Consider the following 18,570-nt stretch of genomic DNA (forward strand, 5'->3'; position numbering starts at 1 on the left):
GGCCGATGTGTAGCAACATCAATGTACATGATGGTTTTTAGTCACCGTGCATGTGTTGGACAATTACAGAATGAACATAAAAACACAAAAATGCAAATTTTGCAACATGAAATGTGGTTTTCATCGAGATATTTGTTTTGACACAATTTTCTTTGCGTTGGACATTGACTAGTAGGATAAACAATACGAATGTAAATGAAAATAAGAATATCCAATACCCTTTTAAATTCGCAAAGTAACTTCATTGTTCATTGTTTCATCGTTTGTGCGCCTTGTCATTAAATCTGGAGAATGTTTGTCTGTCATTGCCGGCTTATCTGACTCCATCGTTTGACGAGAATTGTGTAAAAATATATCGTTGACTGAAATAAAATAAAAAGCAGACAAAACGGTTTCAAGTTTATACTTTACCTAAAGCAAAAATGGGAAACTACATGTAACAAGTGTCACCTGGCAGTTTGTTGCTCTCTGCCAGGTGATTGGCTGAAAGAGCTGTGAAAAGGTAGTGGGTGTGTGGGGTGAAGTCAGTGCTCTTCTGTGGAAGAAACCAGAGGCAATTAATTCACTCGGGTGCGAGTGGGTATACTGCCGGTAAGAGACTTTTGCTGTTTTGTTTGGATCATTTGCTGGTTGTGTGTGCCTATTTTTAATGTGTCGTTGGCCTTTTTTAGTGTGACCACCAATTTTAATAGAAGAATTGATCAAGCCCTAGATCGACTGCGCGCAGGGAAACTGATCAATATTGTAGGTATATTGAGTGTTTGTTTTTAGCTTCATGATTTTAAATGGTTTCATAAAATTGGTATTTTATTGGGTAATATTTTAATTGATAATTTATTTATTTATTACAGTAATTAAACATACAAATGCCCCATTATCTCCAGACAGGACTTACAACACACCCTGCTGATATCCCAGCTGCACATGAGACTTACCACACTGTGCGAATATAATTACACTGCAACCTGTCACACCCCGCTTAGCGACACTGCAATCGTGAAACGCACTGCAAACAATTCAGGTCTCAGCCTAGCTGGGAATCAGCGCCATGTATGGCCTGCAATCTGGGAGACAAAGGGAAGTGGCACAAACAATTAAACAAAAAACAAAAGAGGGAGGTTAGTCCGCCCTTACACAACTCGCTCTCAATCAATAACCGCCTTTACGGCTGGACGGACTAACCAAAAGAAAATTACAAATCAATCAAAAGAACAAAAAAAGGACAGCAGAGACAGCACAGCTGAAAAACAAACAACATTATCAATTAAAATATTACCCAATAAAATACCAATTTTATGAAACCATTTAAAATCATGAAGCTAAAAACAAACACTCAATATACCTACAATATTGATCAGTTTCCCTGCGCGCAGTCGATCTAGGGCTTGATCAATTCTTCTATTAAAATTGGTGGTCACACTAAAAAAGGCCAACGACACATTAAAAATAGGCACACACAACCAGCAAATGATCCAAACAAAACAGCAAAAGTCTCTTACCGGCAGTATACCCACTCGCACCCGAGTGAATTAATTGCCTCTGGTTTCTTCCACAGAAGAGCACTGACTTCACCCCACACACCCACTACCTTTTCACAGCTCTTTCAGCCAATCACCTGGCAGAGAGCAACAAACTGCCAGGTGACACTTGTTACATACATGTTACAGAACAGAAATCGTGCATTTTGTGCAGCGATATGCAAATATGATCATCTTTTTTGGTTTGGTAAAAACAGCCTCACCTAAGTGTAAGGACTGAGGTGAGAGAATAAATGGTGTACTACAATCTGTGTATCCATGATAATACAACACTTATGATGATATCTTGTGTTCTCTCAAAAATTAATTAATAGAGACACAAACAATTGTACGAATTAAAAAAGTAAAGACAATTATTTGTGAGATTTTTCTCCCTCGTTTTATTCAAAACCTTTTATATTTTGTATTATTTTGAAAATGTTGTTCTTTCTCTTTAATACCATGACTAAACAAAGGAGGAAGACCTGTCTATAAGGGTGACGGGCAGGAAGTAAGAGCGAGAAGATTCCGAGCAAAATTCCTGCCTGCAGATGTTGCGTAGGATGACATACTTGTCCACTGGCCCTATAAAACACCTGCGTTACTCTGAGCAGCACAGACTTCTGACAGCTGCTGGTGGATGCAATAGGACATCAGAATACAGAAGGTTCAGTTCTATCGCGGGTACATTTCTTGTACACACACACACACACACACACACACACACACACACACACACACACACACACACACACACACACACCTACCTGATTTTACTATATATATATTTTATTTACATTTTATTTTACTTTTTTTTCTTAGAGATGAATCGGTTTCTGTGCCTTCTGGCTGTGGGCCTGTACCTGTGCTTGCAATGCCAGGTCAATGAAGGTGAGTACTACCTCCGTATTCTGACAGCGGCATATAACGTTTGATGCATTCCTCACTCAAGTGAAATGATCAAATGGTTCTACCATTTACCTTAGATATTTTCGAATTAATTTATGAGATGTCAAAGACATGTAAAAGTTTTATGCTTCTTCTTCTCTTCTACATTTAAATCTGTGTGTAACAAACATTTTCATGCAATGAGCGAAGTATCTTGCAGTCAGTGAAGCAAGGAGTGAATAAAAGCAAACATTTTCTCTTTTATCAGCACATTTGAGTCAGAGCTTCATTGAAAACACTGTGATGGCAGCAAAGGCAAAGGTGGATGCAGCCTATCGTTATTCAAGGCAACAGTGAGTCTCCAGACCTCTTAAACTACAGCTAAATCTTCAGACCCTGAACCGATGGTTTTGATGGAAGTGTTTTTCAAGGTATCCTACTTGAAACTTTAACAAATATGAATTCCTCATCACAGGAGCTTGGATCGCGTGAGAAGAAACGCACATTACGCTGATGTTGTGCGGCTAATGAAGCAGCCCAGAGGAGTATCCCGCATTGCTGTGCGCTCTGCTGATTACCTGGCTACTTCTTTGCAAATGATCACCGAAAGTCTTGAAAAGCGTCACAAGCGCTCCATCAATGCCACAGGTGTGTATTTAAAAATGTTCATTTAAATTTCAATTGTTAAATTTTCCATTTTACTTAAATGTTAAAGCTAATTAATTTTCATCGTCTATCGTATTCAGATTTGATCTCTAAGGAAAACCTACAGGCCCTCATTGATCTGACAGGCTGCTCTCCACGTCATCGCATCCCTTCTTGTGGGACAACTCAAAACTTGCACACATATCGCACTGCAAGCAGTGTGTGCAACAACAGGTGAGGCAATCATTTCCAGAATAATTAATTCCCATTTTGTGCTGACAGTGATGCCTATAATTTGGGACTTGGGTGAGGTCTTTTGTTGGATGTTGTTTACCTTTATACAATATAGTGTATCTGCTTCTCTTATGTAGGAGAAACACCCGCTGGGGAGCCTCCAATACACCTTTTCTCCGCTGGCTCCCTGCTGAGTATGAGGATGGCACTTCTACACCTAGAGGCTGGACCCGTGATCAAGCAGTGAACGATCACATTCTTCCCCTGGTAAGACACTTTAGAATTTCATCTTTATTGGGCACACTGCAAAATGCTCTAAAGAAATATGTGCATGAAGCCTTTCTACACAGAGCTCATTTTCTACATCCTCATACACAGGTTAGAGAAGTGTCCAACCGCATTTTGCCAACACCTACCGCTGACGTGCAGAGTGATCCACTCTACACTTTCCTGGTGACAATCTTTGGCCAGTTCACTGATCATGACCTGACCTTCACTCCTACTTCTCCTTCCATTGCTTCATTCAGTGACGGCATCAACTGTGGAAAGACTTGCACGCGCAGAGACCCCTGCTTCCCCATTGACGTTAGTGCCACTGCATTACTCAGGGAAATACATATTTGCATTCAAATGCATGCAGAGTGAATGCTGAGTGTGTCTTGTCTTCCAAACAGATTCCTGAAAATGACCCCCGGTTCGGCAGTAATTCAGAGGATGAGTGCATTCCTTTCACCCGCTCAGCACCAGCTTGTGGCTCTGGAAACACTGGCTTCAACTTCGGTGCAAGCACAGTCCGCGAACAGATAAACACTCTCACGTCCTTCCTCGATGCAGGTGAAGTCTACGGCTCAGACGAAGCCAAAGCTCGCTCCCTCCGGGACCTCACCTCAGATAAGGGTCTTTTGAGGGTCAATGAAATTTTTAATGATACCGGCCGTGAGCTTCTGCCCTTCAGCTCTATGGGTACCAACATGTGTGCCACTCGAGCTCGCATTACGAATACCTCAAATGCGGTGGAGGTGCCTTGCTTTTTCGCTGGTGAGTACCATCAAATACACTGACTTTCAAATCTCTAAAGTGCACACAGCCAACAAGACTTGTTTTTTCCGCTCTAATATCATGTGATTTTAAGGTGACGATCGCTCCACTGAGAACACCGCACTGGCCGCTCTGCACACTGTCCTGTTACGTGAACACAACCGACTGGCACGTGCTCTGGCCTGTCTCAATCCACAGTGGGATGGAGAGAGACTCTACCAGGAGGCTCGCAAGATCGTGGGTGCCTATCTGCAGGTTTGTGAGGAGCTAGACTACCTGAAGTATTTTAATTACACTCATTATTCAATTACACTGCTGAGTTTCTTTTTGGTCGTTTAGGTGATGACATTCAGAGACTTCTTACATCACATTGTTGGTCCAGACTACATTGCAAAGCAGCTGTCCACCTACCCTGGCTATGATGAAGACGTGAATCCCGGGATCGCCAATGTATTTGCCGTAGCTGCCTTCCGTTTTGCTCACCTGATGATTCAGCCTTTCATTTTCCGTCTTGATGAGCAGTACGAGGAGCATCCTCAATACCCCAGCGAACTGCTGCACAAAAACTTCTTCACATCATGGAGAATCATCTTTGAAGGTAGAGCCGAAATATTTAACTTCTCAGGCCTATCATCGAGGATTTTCAAAACTGAAAGGATTTTGTGTGTTTCTCAGGTGGTGTGGACCCTGTCATGAGAGGGCTAGTGGGTCGCCCGGCCAAACTGAACACTCAGCAGCACATGATGACTGAGGAGCTGACAGACAGGCTGTTTAAGTTCTCCTCCAGGGTGGCACTGGATCTGGGTTCACTGAACATGCAGAGAGGAAGAGACCACGGAATCCCTGGTATTTGTTTAATCTTTATACATATAAGTGTATTCAATCTGACAAGAGAGAACTGCAGTCCTTAAATATAAACCATGAACCTACTTTTCTGATTCGTTTGATTGAGTTTGTTTGATAGACATTACTTGCTAAATAATCTTTATTTTCTTTCTTTATGTTATTTTTAGGTATTTGTTTTACTTAGAGTTATTTAGCTAATTATATATTATTCATGTTATTTGTACTTCTATTGTTAATGAAACTTTGCAATTTCATTTTTTTCTTAAAAAAATTCCTATCATTGCATGTCAGTAATCAGTGAAGGACTTTAAGCTACTCTACCTTGCATGGAAAGTACTATACAAACACATTTTGATAGATTTTTTTGACTAATTAATATCATTAAGTTTGCTTAAACATTCAAGGCCTCTGATTAACATGCATAGAAGATGAACTGTCCTAAACTGTGCTCAATCCTTTTCAGGCTACAACAAGTGGCGTAGGTTCTGTGGACTGTCGGAGCCACAAACTCTTGAGGAGCTGGCTGAAGTGCTGAACAATACAGATCTGGCACAGAGGCTGCTGAATCTCTATGGCACCCCTGACAACATTGATGTGTGGCTTGGAGGTGTGTCAGAGCCGTTTGTCCATGGAGGACGAGTGGGACCTCTGTTTGCCTGCTTGATCTCAACTCAGTTCCAAAAGATCCGTCAGGGAGACAGGTAAGCAGAAGGAAAACAAAGCGAACACTGTTGAGGCTCAGGGGGCTGTGTTAGCCTTACTGTTGGATTTGGTCTTTAAACTTTAAACGTTGTCCCATTTCAGACTTTGGTGGGAGAATGATGGAGTCTTCACTGAGGCTCAGAAACAGTCACTGAGGCAAACATCAATGGCTCGTATAATCTGTGACAACACTGGTATCACTGAAGTCCCTGAAAACCCCTTCCTGTACCGGCCTCGAGGGTATGGCTACACCCAGTGCGATAACATCCCTCACTTTGACCTCAGTCCATGGAAGGAGGGTGGTGAGTTCATGATGTGAAATTAGACTCCAGACAGTCAGTGACATTGGATTATTTAAGAAATAATTATTTTTGCTTATCACTGCATGTCGGTAATCAGTGAAGCACTTTAAGCTACTCTTAAGGGATTTTGGACATACTGATGTTTACCTTTTTTTTTTTTTTTCCAGATTTAGATTCAAATGAATCTTCAGGTTCATATGAATCTCCAGGTAAACCTCTCACTTATTGTTCTATATTGTCCATGCATGTACAATTTTATATTAAAGTATTACATGTAGCTTATATTCAAGTTTACAGGTTATTTTGTTATAATAGCACTTATGTTATTTTTCAGAAACAGAAGCACCTTATACCCCTACCCCCACTGACAACCAACAGAACATTGCTTTCTCAATGCGACTTGGCAGCAACTCCCCCAAAGCTGGCTATCCAATCATTTTCCATGACGTGATCTACAACGGACAGAACAGCTACAACACTGAGAATGGGATCTTTACATGTGAGACCCCGGGTGTTTATGAGTTTGAGTTCAGCCTTACGATCTACCAGAAGTCTGCCAGTGTGGATCTGGTGCGCAACGGGAAGCGGATTCTTCATTCATACACCACAAAGCATAGCGGTTACCTGATGGCCAGTGGAAGCATTTATGTTCAGCTTGAGAGTGGTGACAAGGTCTGGCTGGTTGCTCAAAACAGTGCCAATGGCATCACTAGTAACAGCTACTTCAACGGGCATCTGCTATTTGAAGTGTAGGATGTTTACTAATAGACAGCATCCTCACAACAATGCCCAGTTTTTTTTGCATGTCTTTTGTTTAACTTGCACCTTTTAAAAGGCTGCCTTTAGGTTATGATAATTATGACTGTTATAATCATTTTGTAGGTTACTAAGATTAAAGTGATCCCAATTTAAATCCCTTAACCTCCTTGACCTGGCGTCTCCATATGGGGACATCAGATTTTGGGTTGTCTAGACCACAACACTAAATTTTGCTCTTTCAAATGGCTTTCAAATGAGCCATATTGCTCAAAGAGGCACAATTGTTGTTTCTCATTTTGTTTTTGTACTGAGGAAAAATGCTGCTGTGTTCAGACACCAAATAAAGAGTTCAGTTGTGACACTACAAATCCCAAATAGCAAAGAGAAATTTAAAATGAAAGAGTTCGGGTATTAGGAGGTTAAAGATAAAACAACTGAAACATGCTGAGGTTAATATGTTACACTCTTTAAATGTTTTAAAGATTTTCATTTAATGAAGAAATATGTACAATCCACTGATACCTGCGCTTGCAAAAAGGGATGAAGAAGTTCGTTGTGAAGATTCATTTTAATCGTGAATGATTTGTTCAATCTTGTCTTTTAAATTCCTGAAGATGTATTGCTTTGCATCCTTTTCCTAAATCGTATAAGAAATATTTCAAAGATTTTTGAATTAATGCATTAATTTCAATTCCTAATAAATGAAAATGAAAATGAGCAACTCGATGTTTTCTTTTGATCCCTCCAACTCTGAAAGTGAGAGCTGAATGCTCCATGCAGACCAGGAGATGGCGTTGTCGTAGAGGCTTTTAAATCACAGGAAATTAGGCAGACGCGCAACCACGTGGATCAAATTCACTGACTTTACTAGAACGTTGTGATTATGCTGATTCTTGAGTTATTTTAACTCAAGAATCAGCATGAAGATTGATGATTTTTTTTTTTAAAACAAAACACTTAATTTCGTTTAATGTTTCTTTTAAACAGTTTGAAAGTTTGTGATAGTTTCATTAGATCAAAGAAACAAAGCAGATTGATCTTTCAAAGATGATTAAAGCGAAAGCCAATGTAAAGTATATTCTGGTGGTATTCATCCCCGTGTTTCAGTAGTTGGTAAATCCTTTCCAAAGCCAAGTTTCTCTTAATGTAAAAATAAATTATCTAAACTATTACAGATTATAAACTCACGCTCCCATGAAGTGGTCCGCATTCAAAAAGGGGTTTTCTTTTATAAGTTCATGTCAGAATTTTTGCAGCCTGACAACAAGTACCAAATTTCTCAAATAAAGAACTCAAATCAAATTTTAAATAGGAGGTACGTTATCGAGTTAATTTACATAAAGCACTTCAGCACTTTGAGATTGAGAGTTTAAAAGCATTTTTTGATCATTTGTTTTACATTTACTTTATCGCAAAGGTTTGGAACCGTTCTTTTGTTTTGTTTTGTTTGTTTGTTTGTTTGTTTGTTTTTTACTTTCAAAGGAAGCATATTTTACACTTTAATGACCGAAAGTAAAATAGCGTAAATGCAACACCCGTGCATTTTGTGCTATTAAAAGTCAAAACATCTGCGTTGAGGTGAAAATTTTGCAGTAATGTGTTGAGCAGATGTTAACTGCACTGATATCATGAAGCCACTTTGCAGTAAAAACCCATTTTGATCAAACAGCCTAAAACAGTCATGTGGGGATTTATTCAGATCCTCTCGCACAAACAGCCAGTTTTCTCTGCGCTATTGAAAGTAGTTATGGACCAATCACTGTTTTCCATTTGGCTTGCAATTTTTTATTCTATATACAAACCTAAACAGAACTTAATCCGAATGTTTGGGGAAACTTTAGCTGGGTGATGATGCTTTCATCCTAAGGAAAGAAAAGCGGCCACCCGGCCTCAATTGCAGATGCCGACACTTCCCCCGGGGATCTGCGTCCTTTCCTAAATAAATAAACAAATATATAGCGATCGATTAGGGACGTGGAGGGTCGCATTAGCTCTGTTGTTTTCTGCACAGTGGAGAGGGGGGACGGAAACCAGCTGCTGCGTCTGCGACTCCCCCTTACGCACAAGCCACGCCCCTCCTGCCCTCAGCGGACACGGTGCCATCAGTGCAGAGTGGATTTGGTTGTCCCATGGGAGCAGGGGAATTCTGGGGAGGACGAACGGCACACGATACCCCATTGTTTGGTTTAGCAGTCACCAATCCCCCCACCCTCTCCAGACCTCTCCCCTGCTCCTCCCTAAAACGCACGGCCTGACAGTCTCGGTGGGTTAAATTGATTAGAAAGACGTTTGCGGTCTGACTAATCCCCCATTCTCGCTCCGGCTCCCTGCTTCAACGAATTACAAAAGCCACACATTTAGAAAGTCTTGCGGGTTGCGATGATCGCGGCCGAGCCTCTCGCACCTGCGGGGCTGAAGAGTCGGGGCAGGCCGGACAAGTCAATACTGGACGAACCCCTAAACACACAGGTTACATAGGAAGATTTCGGTTACTGATCTGCATGGTCTTTTTCCTCTTTTCAATTCTCAAGGTGCACAAAAGCCTAAAACCATGAACATTAAATTATAATCCACAATACTCCTGTACAGTAATTTAAGTTATTTTTCTCTATTTGTTTTGCATTTATTTTGGGGGAACTTTTTTCCTCAATTATAGTTAAAAATCTGTTTTCTTAAAAGAGTCAATGATACAATAAATAGTTTTAAAGTATTTCTGTGGATTCTTCATTGACTCCATGCACATGTAGAGGATTTTCACAGAAGAGCTTTGTGGTGTCATCCTCTTGCCCTGCTTAACATTACACATGGCCCATCACGATGACAAATTCTGTAGCACTTACACCAGAGGAACTGTAAAAACTTTTCATTTAAATGGTAAACAAATAGATAGTTACCCCCACACACACACACATACAACAAAACATTAATTCCATACAATCTACATCTTAAAATTTGAAGAGCACATCTTTGTCGTTTCCTTGAGATCTACAGGAATTTTATCTTTCGCCTCTGTGTCATCATGTATAGATTTTGTCATGGTTTTAGGGTTAAGTAGAGCTGTCAGTCATTTTAGGAAAAGTGTGTGAGGGAGACGGCAGCAGGATTCCCCAAGATTGCTTTCATAATTGGGGGAACATCTGACTTTGTCCCGCGCTGGCAGATGGTGAGCTGAGGCGCGATCCAAGGGGCGAGATTTACATTCATTGTCCAGGCGCACAAACTCCACATAGAGACAATAGTCTCGGTAAGGGGCAGAGAACCCGCGTTGGGGGGGAGACTTTCCCTTTCATAGCCAGACGAATGGAAGCGGAAATTAATTTTATTCCCCCCCAAATGTAACCCAAATGCATTGGACATACAACCCAAATTTGACTTTAATGAAAGTAATAACAGATCAGAAAACACAAATGGTAAAATGAACCCATCAGCACTGTGCTCGGTTTCTTTAATATGAGCCTCTCAGTAACGAAATCATCAGATGGAGCAGCAAAGGAAACTTTGTCAGACTCTCAAAACTCGTAAGTTCATGTAATGGTAATCATGTTTGTTAACAGCATTATTTGCAACGGGTCTCATGACTGGGTTGGATTTGTTGAGGCAGTCTGTCATATTGATTAAGAGAACTCATTTCGGGCACTGTCAGGCAGCGCTCCAAACGCCAATCAGAGTGCAGCTTCGTCGGCTGCTGGCGGAGATTGATGGACCAACCAGACGGCCATTGTTGCGGCTGACACTGATGCGATGCGTCCTCAGCGGAATCACCGCGTTCAAAGGAGCAGACGGTCGAGCTGCTGAATGCGTGCCTGTCGAGAGCGCACTTGTGTTAAATGTTGACTTGAATGAATAGACCAAACAGAACTGGCTGTACGGGCTTTTGAGGGCAGGAGCTGCGCAGCATGTACAAGACAATCTGAAACCAAACGCCAGTATTTGTTTTTTAAATACACAAAAGCGCCCAGAAATTCTTAAAGTGACCAAAGTTTTTTTTTTCCCCTAACGTAACCTTTCACGTACCTTTTAATAAAAGGTTTTAATGACTACACCCTACTTCTGCCGCACACACATTAAGAAAAAAACGTGAAATATAGTATACACACTAAATTCTTAATTTCACAACGTTATAACGTTACAACATTATAAATGTTTTTTGTGTGTTTTGTTTTGTTTTTTTTATTTAGGGAAACTTCTCTGTGTTTAAAAAAGTTTGCTGCTGGAGTCACAGGTTGGATGCTGAATCTGGCAGCAGACCAAACAAGGGATGCACTTTGCACCAATGAGAGCACCCATTTCAACGATCCCATATGGCACCGAGGCCCCTCCTCCACGCCCCATCCCAGCTGAGGGTCTCATTCATGCTTCAACACAGTCGTTCGCTACAAGCTTCCTGGCCCTCGGATCAACTGGTTTGATTCGATTTGGCCCTGTGACAAAGGAAGACTTTTTGCACACTCATATTATGAAGAATATTTCGAGACTCGCTCCCGGATATCTGCGGAGCTGAACGCACAGAGCCCGTTCGGACCGACGGTGGAGATGTGCACTTGGACAATGCTTCACATCAGTGGAAGGATATGTTTACTATCATCATTTGAACCATAAAAGAAAGTCATTTCGGCTTTTTAACGAGACGCCCCTGAAAAATCACACAGCGTCGGTTACTTCTTTTCCCCCACAAAGCTCTGTAAATGCTCAGTTCGTTTGTGGCGCTTTGGAGGAGCGCAGCGCCTTGAAGTGGACCTTTTCTTGTGTGCCAAAGTGCTTTAGCTGCCCAGCTCAGTGTTTTTTTTAACTGCTTCAAGAAAGTGTTACCAGACGATCGGAGCAGGGTGTAAATGTTTGGAATCCAGGAACATTTGATTCGTGAAGCAAGCGGATTAAAAGAAAGAGGTCTTGGAGAGGAGATGGATCCAGTCCGGTCGTGGGTGCGCAATGTTGGGGTTGTGGATGCGAACGTCGCAGCGCAAAGGTACAGAACGAACTCATCTGATCTGCTGACTTCAGGTTCTCACCATCCTCTCATCTGATACGCCCAGGCTTGTTTGACTGTTCATGATGGAGACATCTTTATATTTATTATTATTATTATTATTATTATTATTATTATTATTATTATTATTATTATTATTATTATTTTAAGGTTAAGAGTCAACCTTTGAGAAAAGAGCTGAAAACTACTTGTTGCAAAATCCTTAAAAGTGACGAAAAAAATAACAACAAACATTTGTCATTATGCTTGAAATGATAATAAAACTTGCCCCAAACGCAAAACAGCTAACAATTATTTATTTGTACAAAAAGGCAAGAGGCATTTAATAACGTCATCAGTTTTCGTTCACAATAGCGGAGATCACTGTTAAAGCTGTTTGTGACTAAAACGAAATACATATTTTTCCCAGAGCAGCTTTAGCTTCAGCTTAAAGGCAACTTCATCGTCACCTGCCACAAACTTTACAGCTCTGATTTTAAAAAACAGAAATGACAGATTTTCCACTGTTTGCTCTTTCTTCTACTTGTTTTTTACTCTTCCGTAGATGTTCAGTCAGCCTCTGCACACATTTATTAATTAATATATATAAATATATTTACAACACACAAACCGTATTGTAATGTAATGTTGAAGAATTTTTTAAAGCATTTTTTAAGTATTTTAGTGATTTCTTTAAGCAGATGGTAACTGGCTGTTCGTTTTTTAATCGACCCTTTTTTTGTTCAACTAGAAACAAAAACTGAAGTTGTCAAGACAAAATCTAAAGTGCACTCGAGTGTGATTTGTGGTCTTTTTCAGACAAAATTAAAATTACAGAAACATTTAACAAACAGTCAAACCTCCTCTGAACCAGCCCGCAGATTCATAACAGTCTCTTTTTTTATTAAGATGAATTCAAACAAGCGTTTCACTTGTCCAAATCTTTAATCCGTGTTAATTAAACACTCAGTGTCCTAATGTATATTTTAACTATGATGCTCCGCCATCGACACATTTTTCACTCAAACAAGACGTCGACACTTTTCAATTTTCAAGTTAAAAGAAAAAAAAAAGTTTGAGTAAGTTTGGCTTATAATGACGTTTTTTCTGTTTTTTTTGTAGTCCATATTTGGTTCTCCTTGAAGGGTCAAATCTATGCAAAATTATCCATCAGTTTAGTTATTTTATTTTTTTTGGCTTATGCTAATAATTTATAATTAATGTATGGATCAAAGAAAGACTGAAGAAAAAAATGCACGATGATAAATATGCTTTTAATATTTTAATCTTTTAATTAATTCAAGTGATAGTAAGTTATTGTTGCATTTAATCTATTTTAATTTAACTTTCAAGATTAATTGCAAATAGAGAAAAGTGTTTTAGTTTAGTTTGTTAACATGCTTGTTGTGTTTCGTTGTCCATATTATCATTATTATTACCCCTATTATTATTATTATTATTATTATTATTATTATCAATAATAATAATAATAATAATTATAATAATAATAATAATAAGAATAAGAATAGAAAACCAGTAAATTGTCATTTAATAAAAGGAAAACAAGTATTTCTTTTTGATGGTATAAATGTGTTTAATTAAATAAAGTATGATAATATTCAGTGTGATAAGTGTGAGCTGACTGTCTCTTCCGGTTGTGTCCTAAGTGGAGTGGCCCTGTCGAGAGCTCATTTCGAGAAGCAACCGCCCTCAAATCTCCGAAAGTCCAACTTTTTCCACTTTGTCCTGGCGCTCTACGACAGACACGGCCAACCTGTGGAAGTGGAGAGGACTGCGTTTGTAGACTTTGTGGAGCACGAAAAGGTGTGTGACTGTTCCCGAAAGCTGAGAGATGTCAATTCTACATCGACTTTTAATATTTAACGTGTTTAATCAAAATCGTCCGAAATAAGAGATTATCCACATGTACTTGTAATATACAGTATTTCAGCCGTAACCAGGTGCTCAGCTTAATTTTCCCCATCCTCGGTAAAGCCAAGCATATCGAACAGCTGACGGCTACATGTTTACACAAGCTTTACCCCCAATGAGCTGATGATGTGGGATTGAAAAAGAATATCTAATGACTAATTAGCAGCTTGCCTCATTAGGAGGACATCACTACTTTTTTAAAATGCAAATTATGCTCGCTCCTGTTAAGTTATACAGTGAACTAATCATCAAAGTCTCCTTTTCCTTCTCGTGCCTCTCTCCCATACTCTAAATACTGCTATATATAGGGGGGGGGGGGGGCCCTCAAGTTGGACAACACCAAAAAAAACGAAGGGTGCAGCGTGGAGAGAAAGACAGAAAGAGTTTGAGATATGCCTGGAGTAAAGCCTTATGCCCAGTGTTGATGGATGTTTTTGCCTTGTGGTGAGGGGGCACAAATCTCCTGAACTTCTGGCAACCACTGCACTCTGTGGAAAAGACAAGGGGACTCTATCCTAACAACTAAAGTTCTAGCATACCTTTGGGTTTTTGGAGCTTAGGAGTGAGGCAGGCAGCAATCCTGATGCCGGGGCCGAAGCTGTTGGCGTGCTCCCCTTTGTGCCACACAGACCATAGACTAATATGACGGCAGTGGAGAAGTTCATTTTCTGCATGGTTACCCTGGCATCTGTTTTTGCTTTGTAATTGCGCAGAGGTAGAGTAATGGCACGGTGAAGTAAACGTCCCTCTGTGTATATTTACAAAAGTTATGAAGCTGGGCATCCATCTATCTCCAGGTGTGTTCTCATATTAAGTTTTGAGCTTTTTCATCTTATCTTCATGCATCTTAATTTCTGCCCCGTTTCTTCTCCTCTCCTTGCAACTGTCTCCATTTCCCAGTTTCTCTACTCCCCCAACCTTCTTGTTCTCTCGCCTCCTCTCTCGCGCTCATCTCTGTGATGCCAGCCTCCTGGGTTATTGGACCAGAGAGCATTCCTCTGAGACCACTTAGAAAGACCAGTGGAGGTAGAGAAAGAGAAAGGAAGAGGGGGAACACAGAAAGGAAGGGGGGCAAGAAGAAAGAAGTGAGAGGCTAGTGGAGAGTGTAGGGCAGGGGGGTGTAAGGAGGGATAGCAGAAAGGAAGTTTTTCTGTCAAGGTCGACTGCTGCTCAGTCTCACACGCAGTACTTTCCACTCGCTGGAACACACTTTGCCCTCACACACAAGTGCATATAGCCATGCCTGCTACCTCACTGCAGCTAGGACCACTGCATTTGATCCGAGGGTTTTTTAGGCATTTGTTTCAGAGATGATAGTTCAACCTCTACAAAGAATATCCGACTCAAGGTTAAGTGCTCAGCTTATGAGCACAACACAAGGTCCCAAATGAGCTTTGAGCCTACAACTCTCTGATCTCGATGCTGCTCCATGGGAAGGGCGAGCTGCAGGATTAGGCGAGACTCACTGTGCTTAACCCCGTTTACTGATGCCCAGCTGTGCTTATCTGTACCCGGGCGAGCTTAACTGTATTCTCCGCATTTGTCTGTACGCCCGCCTCTCTTTTTGCAAGGAGCAGACGGGAGAAAAGACCAACAACGGTACTCACTACAAGCTGCAGCTCCTCTACAGCAATGGTAAGTAGGTTCAAAGATGAGCAAAAATTGCACAAACCTGACACACACCTCTACTCTTGACTTACCCATTAGTTTCCCCTCTAGCTCTTATCACTAGACTTATACATTTTGCTGTTCAGCTTTCCAAGCTGTTACTTATGGACCCATGTATGGAGAAATGAGGTGCACGCTGCCTCCCCATCCCAACACCTCCTCAGCCCCTCGATTTCTCCTTCCACTTCCCCCATGGTGCTTCCACAGCAGATCAGGGGGGATACACAGAAATTTGGTTCCCATGAGCCACTGCTGCCCCAAGTCTGTCGCAGTGGCACCCATGGGAGAGAAGATAAAAGACGCGTTCCAGAGCAACCCGCTGATACACACGCATACATACAAGTACACTAAAAGCACTTCCTCTCATCCCCTTCCCCCAAGTATTATCAAAGGCATCTCAATCGAGACTTTGATGAAAGGAGCACATTTTAAAGGCAATACTTTCCAAACTCTCCATGAAAAAATTCACAGGCAGCGTGGTCTCCTCTGAGGGAGCAGTTCAGTGCGTGTTGTTTCCTTCTCCCGAGGCTAAGTTTTAAAGAGATACACCTGATTACATGCAAGTAAGAAGAAATGTTTTAAAAAAGAAACAACCCGTTTGTTTCTTCATTTAAACTCTTTAATAAGCCGATCAGCTCCCGTTCGAACGCAGCAGAGTGTCTGCTGCCAGTCACAGCTTCACACAGGAACAACCATAAAAAGAACAGCTTGACAAGTCGTGAGATTCTGGTTATAAATTGTGGCCTTTAGAGTCGAACATGACTAATAATCATCAGACATCAAATAACTCAATCCCCTCAGAAACCATCACAGAGGAAATTTGAACTGCATGCCAATCTTGTTCCTCCATGTTGGCTGGACAGAGTTCAATGCTTTTTTTTTCTTAGAGCCTATCCAGATACTGTGGAAAAAAAAATTGTATCATAAATCTTTCCATCTTATTTTGAGAATCCACAGAGATTTATCGCTGAGTGGTTAGGAGAGGTAAGAGAGTTTAAGCGCTTAATGTGACAGATCGGTTATGTTTTGCAATTAATTTAAAATGAGCATCTCTTCTTTGGAGGTTTCCAGCACAATAGAAATGTCTCTTTCAAGCTTCAGTAGCCTCTACCCGCAGCTTACATCCAACTAAAGAATGACAATTATTTCAGTGTAACAGAATTGTTCTCATGCTTGAAACACTTTTTTAAAAAAGTTACATTTTCTTGTGTTTTTTTCTCTCTGCAGGGGTTCGCACTGAGCAGGATCTTTATGCACGACTTATCGACTCCGTCACTAAACAGGTTGTTAAACTTTTCTAAAGTTTTCCCTTGAATGGAATTCCAGTTAGAGTTTTAAGAAACAGGAGTTAATTTACTTCTACATGAAACTCAGTCTGACCCTTTGCCCCTTGCTTCCTCCTCTCAGCCCATATCGTATGAGGGACAAAACAAGAATCCAGAAATGTGTCGAGTTCTGCTCACACACGAGGTTATGTGCAGGTGAGTGTCTCTCTCTCTCTCTCGCACGCACACACACACACACACACACACACACACACACACACACACACACACACACACACACACACACACACACATACACATACACACACACATGCACCTACAAAACTCAAGTACTTATATCCATTACATTCTTTCACTTTGTTTTGTCTCAGTCAGCTTTAAATGGGTTTTGCGGTGACGCTTGGGGCTCTACTTTTTTTTAAAAATTACCCTGTTATTGAACCGTAAGTCTAGGTTGTCCATCATCATCCTTGTTACAGTTGTAACCCCCTGCTGCTGTCTGCTGTGAGGCAGCATGTCCCTGGGCAAGCTCCCGTTCCGTCTTGGAGCCCTCCTCTCTCTCGGGCCTGTGGTTTTCGCAGCCAGAAATCAACTGACAGCAGCAAACACTTTAGGGGATCAATCTGCTTTTGGCTCATGGAAAAATAAATTATGTTTAGACATGTATGAACTTTATCGGCATTGGATGACAAGTGCGGCGGTGCAGCCAGTGCCAAAGAGCAGCTTTAGAAGCAGAGCGAGTTTAAGAAGGCTGGTCGTGTCTTAGGTAACTGTTTTTTTTGTGGATCTAGAAGAACTTTAAGAGTGTCTGGAAGTGGGCATTGACTTTTAGGATGTGAGGGCCACAGGAAGAGGGCTAGGGGGGCTGGGATATCGGGAGAAGGGCTGAAGCAGAGTGAGCTTTGCCATTGTGTAGCCAGCAGATGCCCGAATGTGACTCACAGCTGGCTAATAACAGAGCCGAAGAGGCAGAGGGCAAGCGTCACAGCTGGGGAGTGAGGCCGTCTGACAGGGGGGCGGAGGGGGGGCAGGGCAGGGCCAAGCTGGGACACGAGAGGGGTAAGGCGAGGTGTAGGGGTGGCAGATGGTTAGGGGTGGGGGCACTTTTGTTATGCAGTGAAGGGGAGTTGGGGGTTTTGGGGGGGGTTTGAGGAGGACTGGTTGGCCAGCAGGCTCCTCGGACAAGACCGCTGACGAATGGTAGGATGTTATGGGACGGTGTGCGTGCGCAGTGAAGCTGCGTGGGGGTTGAGTTTGATTTCAAAATCAATGTGACAGATTGCCTGGCTGGCTTTTCACTTTTTCAATGGTCCCTCACTGTTTGTAGGGTGTGTTGTTGTACCTTTTCTTCCTCTTTTATTCTTTTGTCCATTCTTCCCCACCCCTCCCATGCTGCTTTTGTGTGTTCCTGGATCACGGCCCACTGTGGGGCAGAGCAGCCGGGGTGTATGGATGTGGATGGGTCAGAGAAAAATGGTGGCTCCTCCTGTTTAATTTGTTGTTGTTGGTGGGGTTTGGGTTTTTTTTTTTCCCACAACGCTAACTTTTTCCACTTTCCCGTTTCTTTAACCGCCCACTCAGTCGCTGTTGTGAGAAGAAAAGTTGTGGCAATCGAAATGAGACGCCGTCCGATCCAGTCATCATTGACAGGTAATAACATCAAAGCATGTCCCACACAGTGTCCATCACCTCAAACCATCACCCATCTATACTATCTAAACTCTCACAACAGCCCCCTCTGCACCAACTGTAGAAGAAGCTTACACATAAGTTATAAATTCATGCTT

At 41.5% G+C, this 18,570-nt stretch overlaps 2 protein-coding genes across 5 annotated transcripts in view; both read left to right on the top strand.

The window, feature by feature from the left end:
- Positions 1–1,326: 1,326 nt before the first annotated feature.
- LOC116332386 (eosinophil peroxidase-like) lies at positions 1,327–7,649 on the top strand. 4 transcript variants are annotated; one of them, XM_031755324.2, is made up of 16 exons: positions 1,327–1,759; positions 1,994–2,201; positions 2,340–2,408; positions 2,674–2,758; positions 2,881–3,053; positions 3,152–3,284; positions 3,422–3,551; positions 3,663–3,869; positions 3,959–4,322; positions 4,417–4,577; positions 4,662–4,920; positions 4,998–5,168; positions 5,632–5,869; positions 5,973–6,172; positions 6,340–6,381; positions 6,507–7,649. In XM_031755324.2, exons 2-16 carry the CDS (start codon positions 2,069–2,071, stop codon positions 6,923–6,925), a joined length of 2,784 nt encoding a protein of 927 aa, XP_031611184.1. In that variant the 5' UTR covers positions 1,327–1,759; positions 1,994–2,068; the 3' UTR covers positions 6,926–7,649. The 4 variants fall into 4 exon arrangements, with proteins under 4 accessions (XP_031611184.1, XP_031611185.1, XP_031611186.1 ...); XM_031755325.2 differs by having other exon boundaries at positions 6,513–7,649; XM_031755326.2 differs by having other exon boundaries at positions 1,994–2,184.
- Positions 7,650–11,305: 3,656 nt separating this feature from the next.
- Positions 11,306–18,570, top strand: part of ebf2 (EBF transcription factor 2) — a 28,366-nt gene continuing 21,101 nt past the window's right edge. Inside the window, exons 1-6 of the mRNA XM_031755336.2 lie at positions 11,306–11,897; positions 13,565–13,721; positions 15,407–15,464; positions 16,725–16,780; positions 16,905–16,978; positions 18,365–18,433. Coding sequence (XP_031611196.1) covers positions 11,764–11,897; positions 13,565–13,721; positions 15,407–15,464; positions 16,725–16,780; positions 16,905–16,978; positions 18,365–18,433 — 548 coding nt within the window. The 5' untranslated portion in view covers positions 11,306–11,763. The remainder of the gene's footprint in view (positions 11,898–13,564; positions 13,722–15,406; positions 15,465–16,724; positions 16,781–16,904; positions 16,979–18,364; positions 18,434–18,570) is intronic.

Source organism: Oreochromis aureus, linkage group 12 (genome assembly GCF_013358895.1).
Source record: "Oreochromis aureus strain Israel breed Guangdong linkage group 12, ZZ_aureus, whole genome shotgun sequence".
In the NCBI taxonomy this organism is placed as follows: Eukaryota; Metazoa; Chordata; class Actinopteri; order Cichliformes; family Cichlidae; genus Oreochromis; species Oreochromis aureus.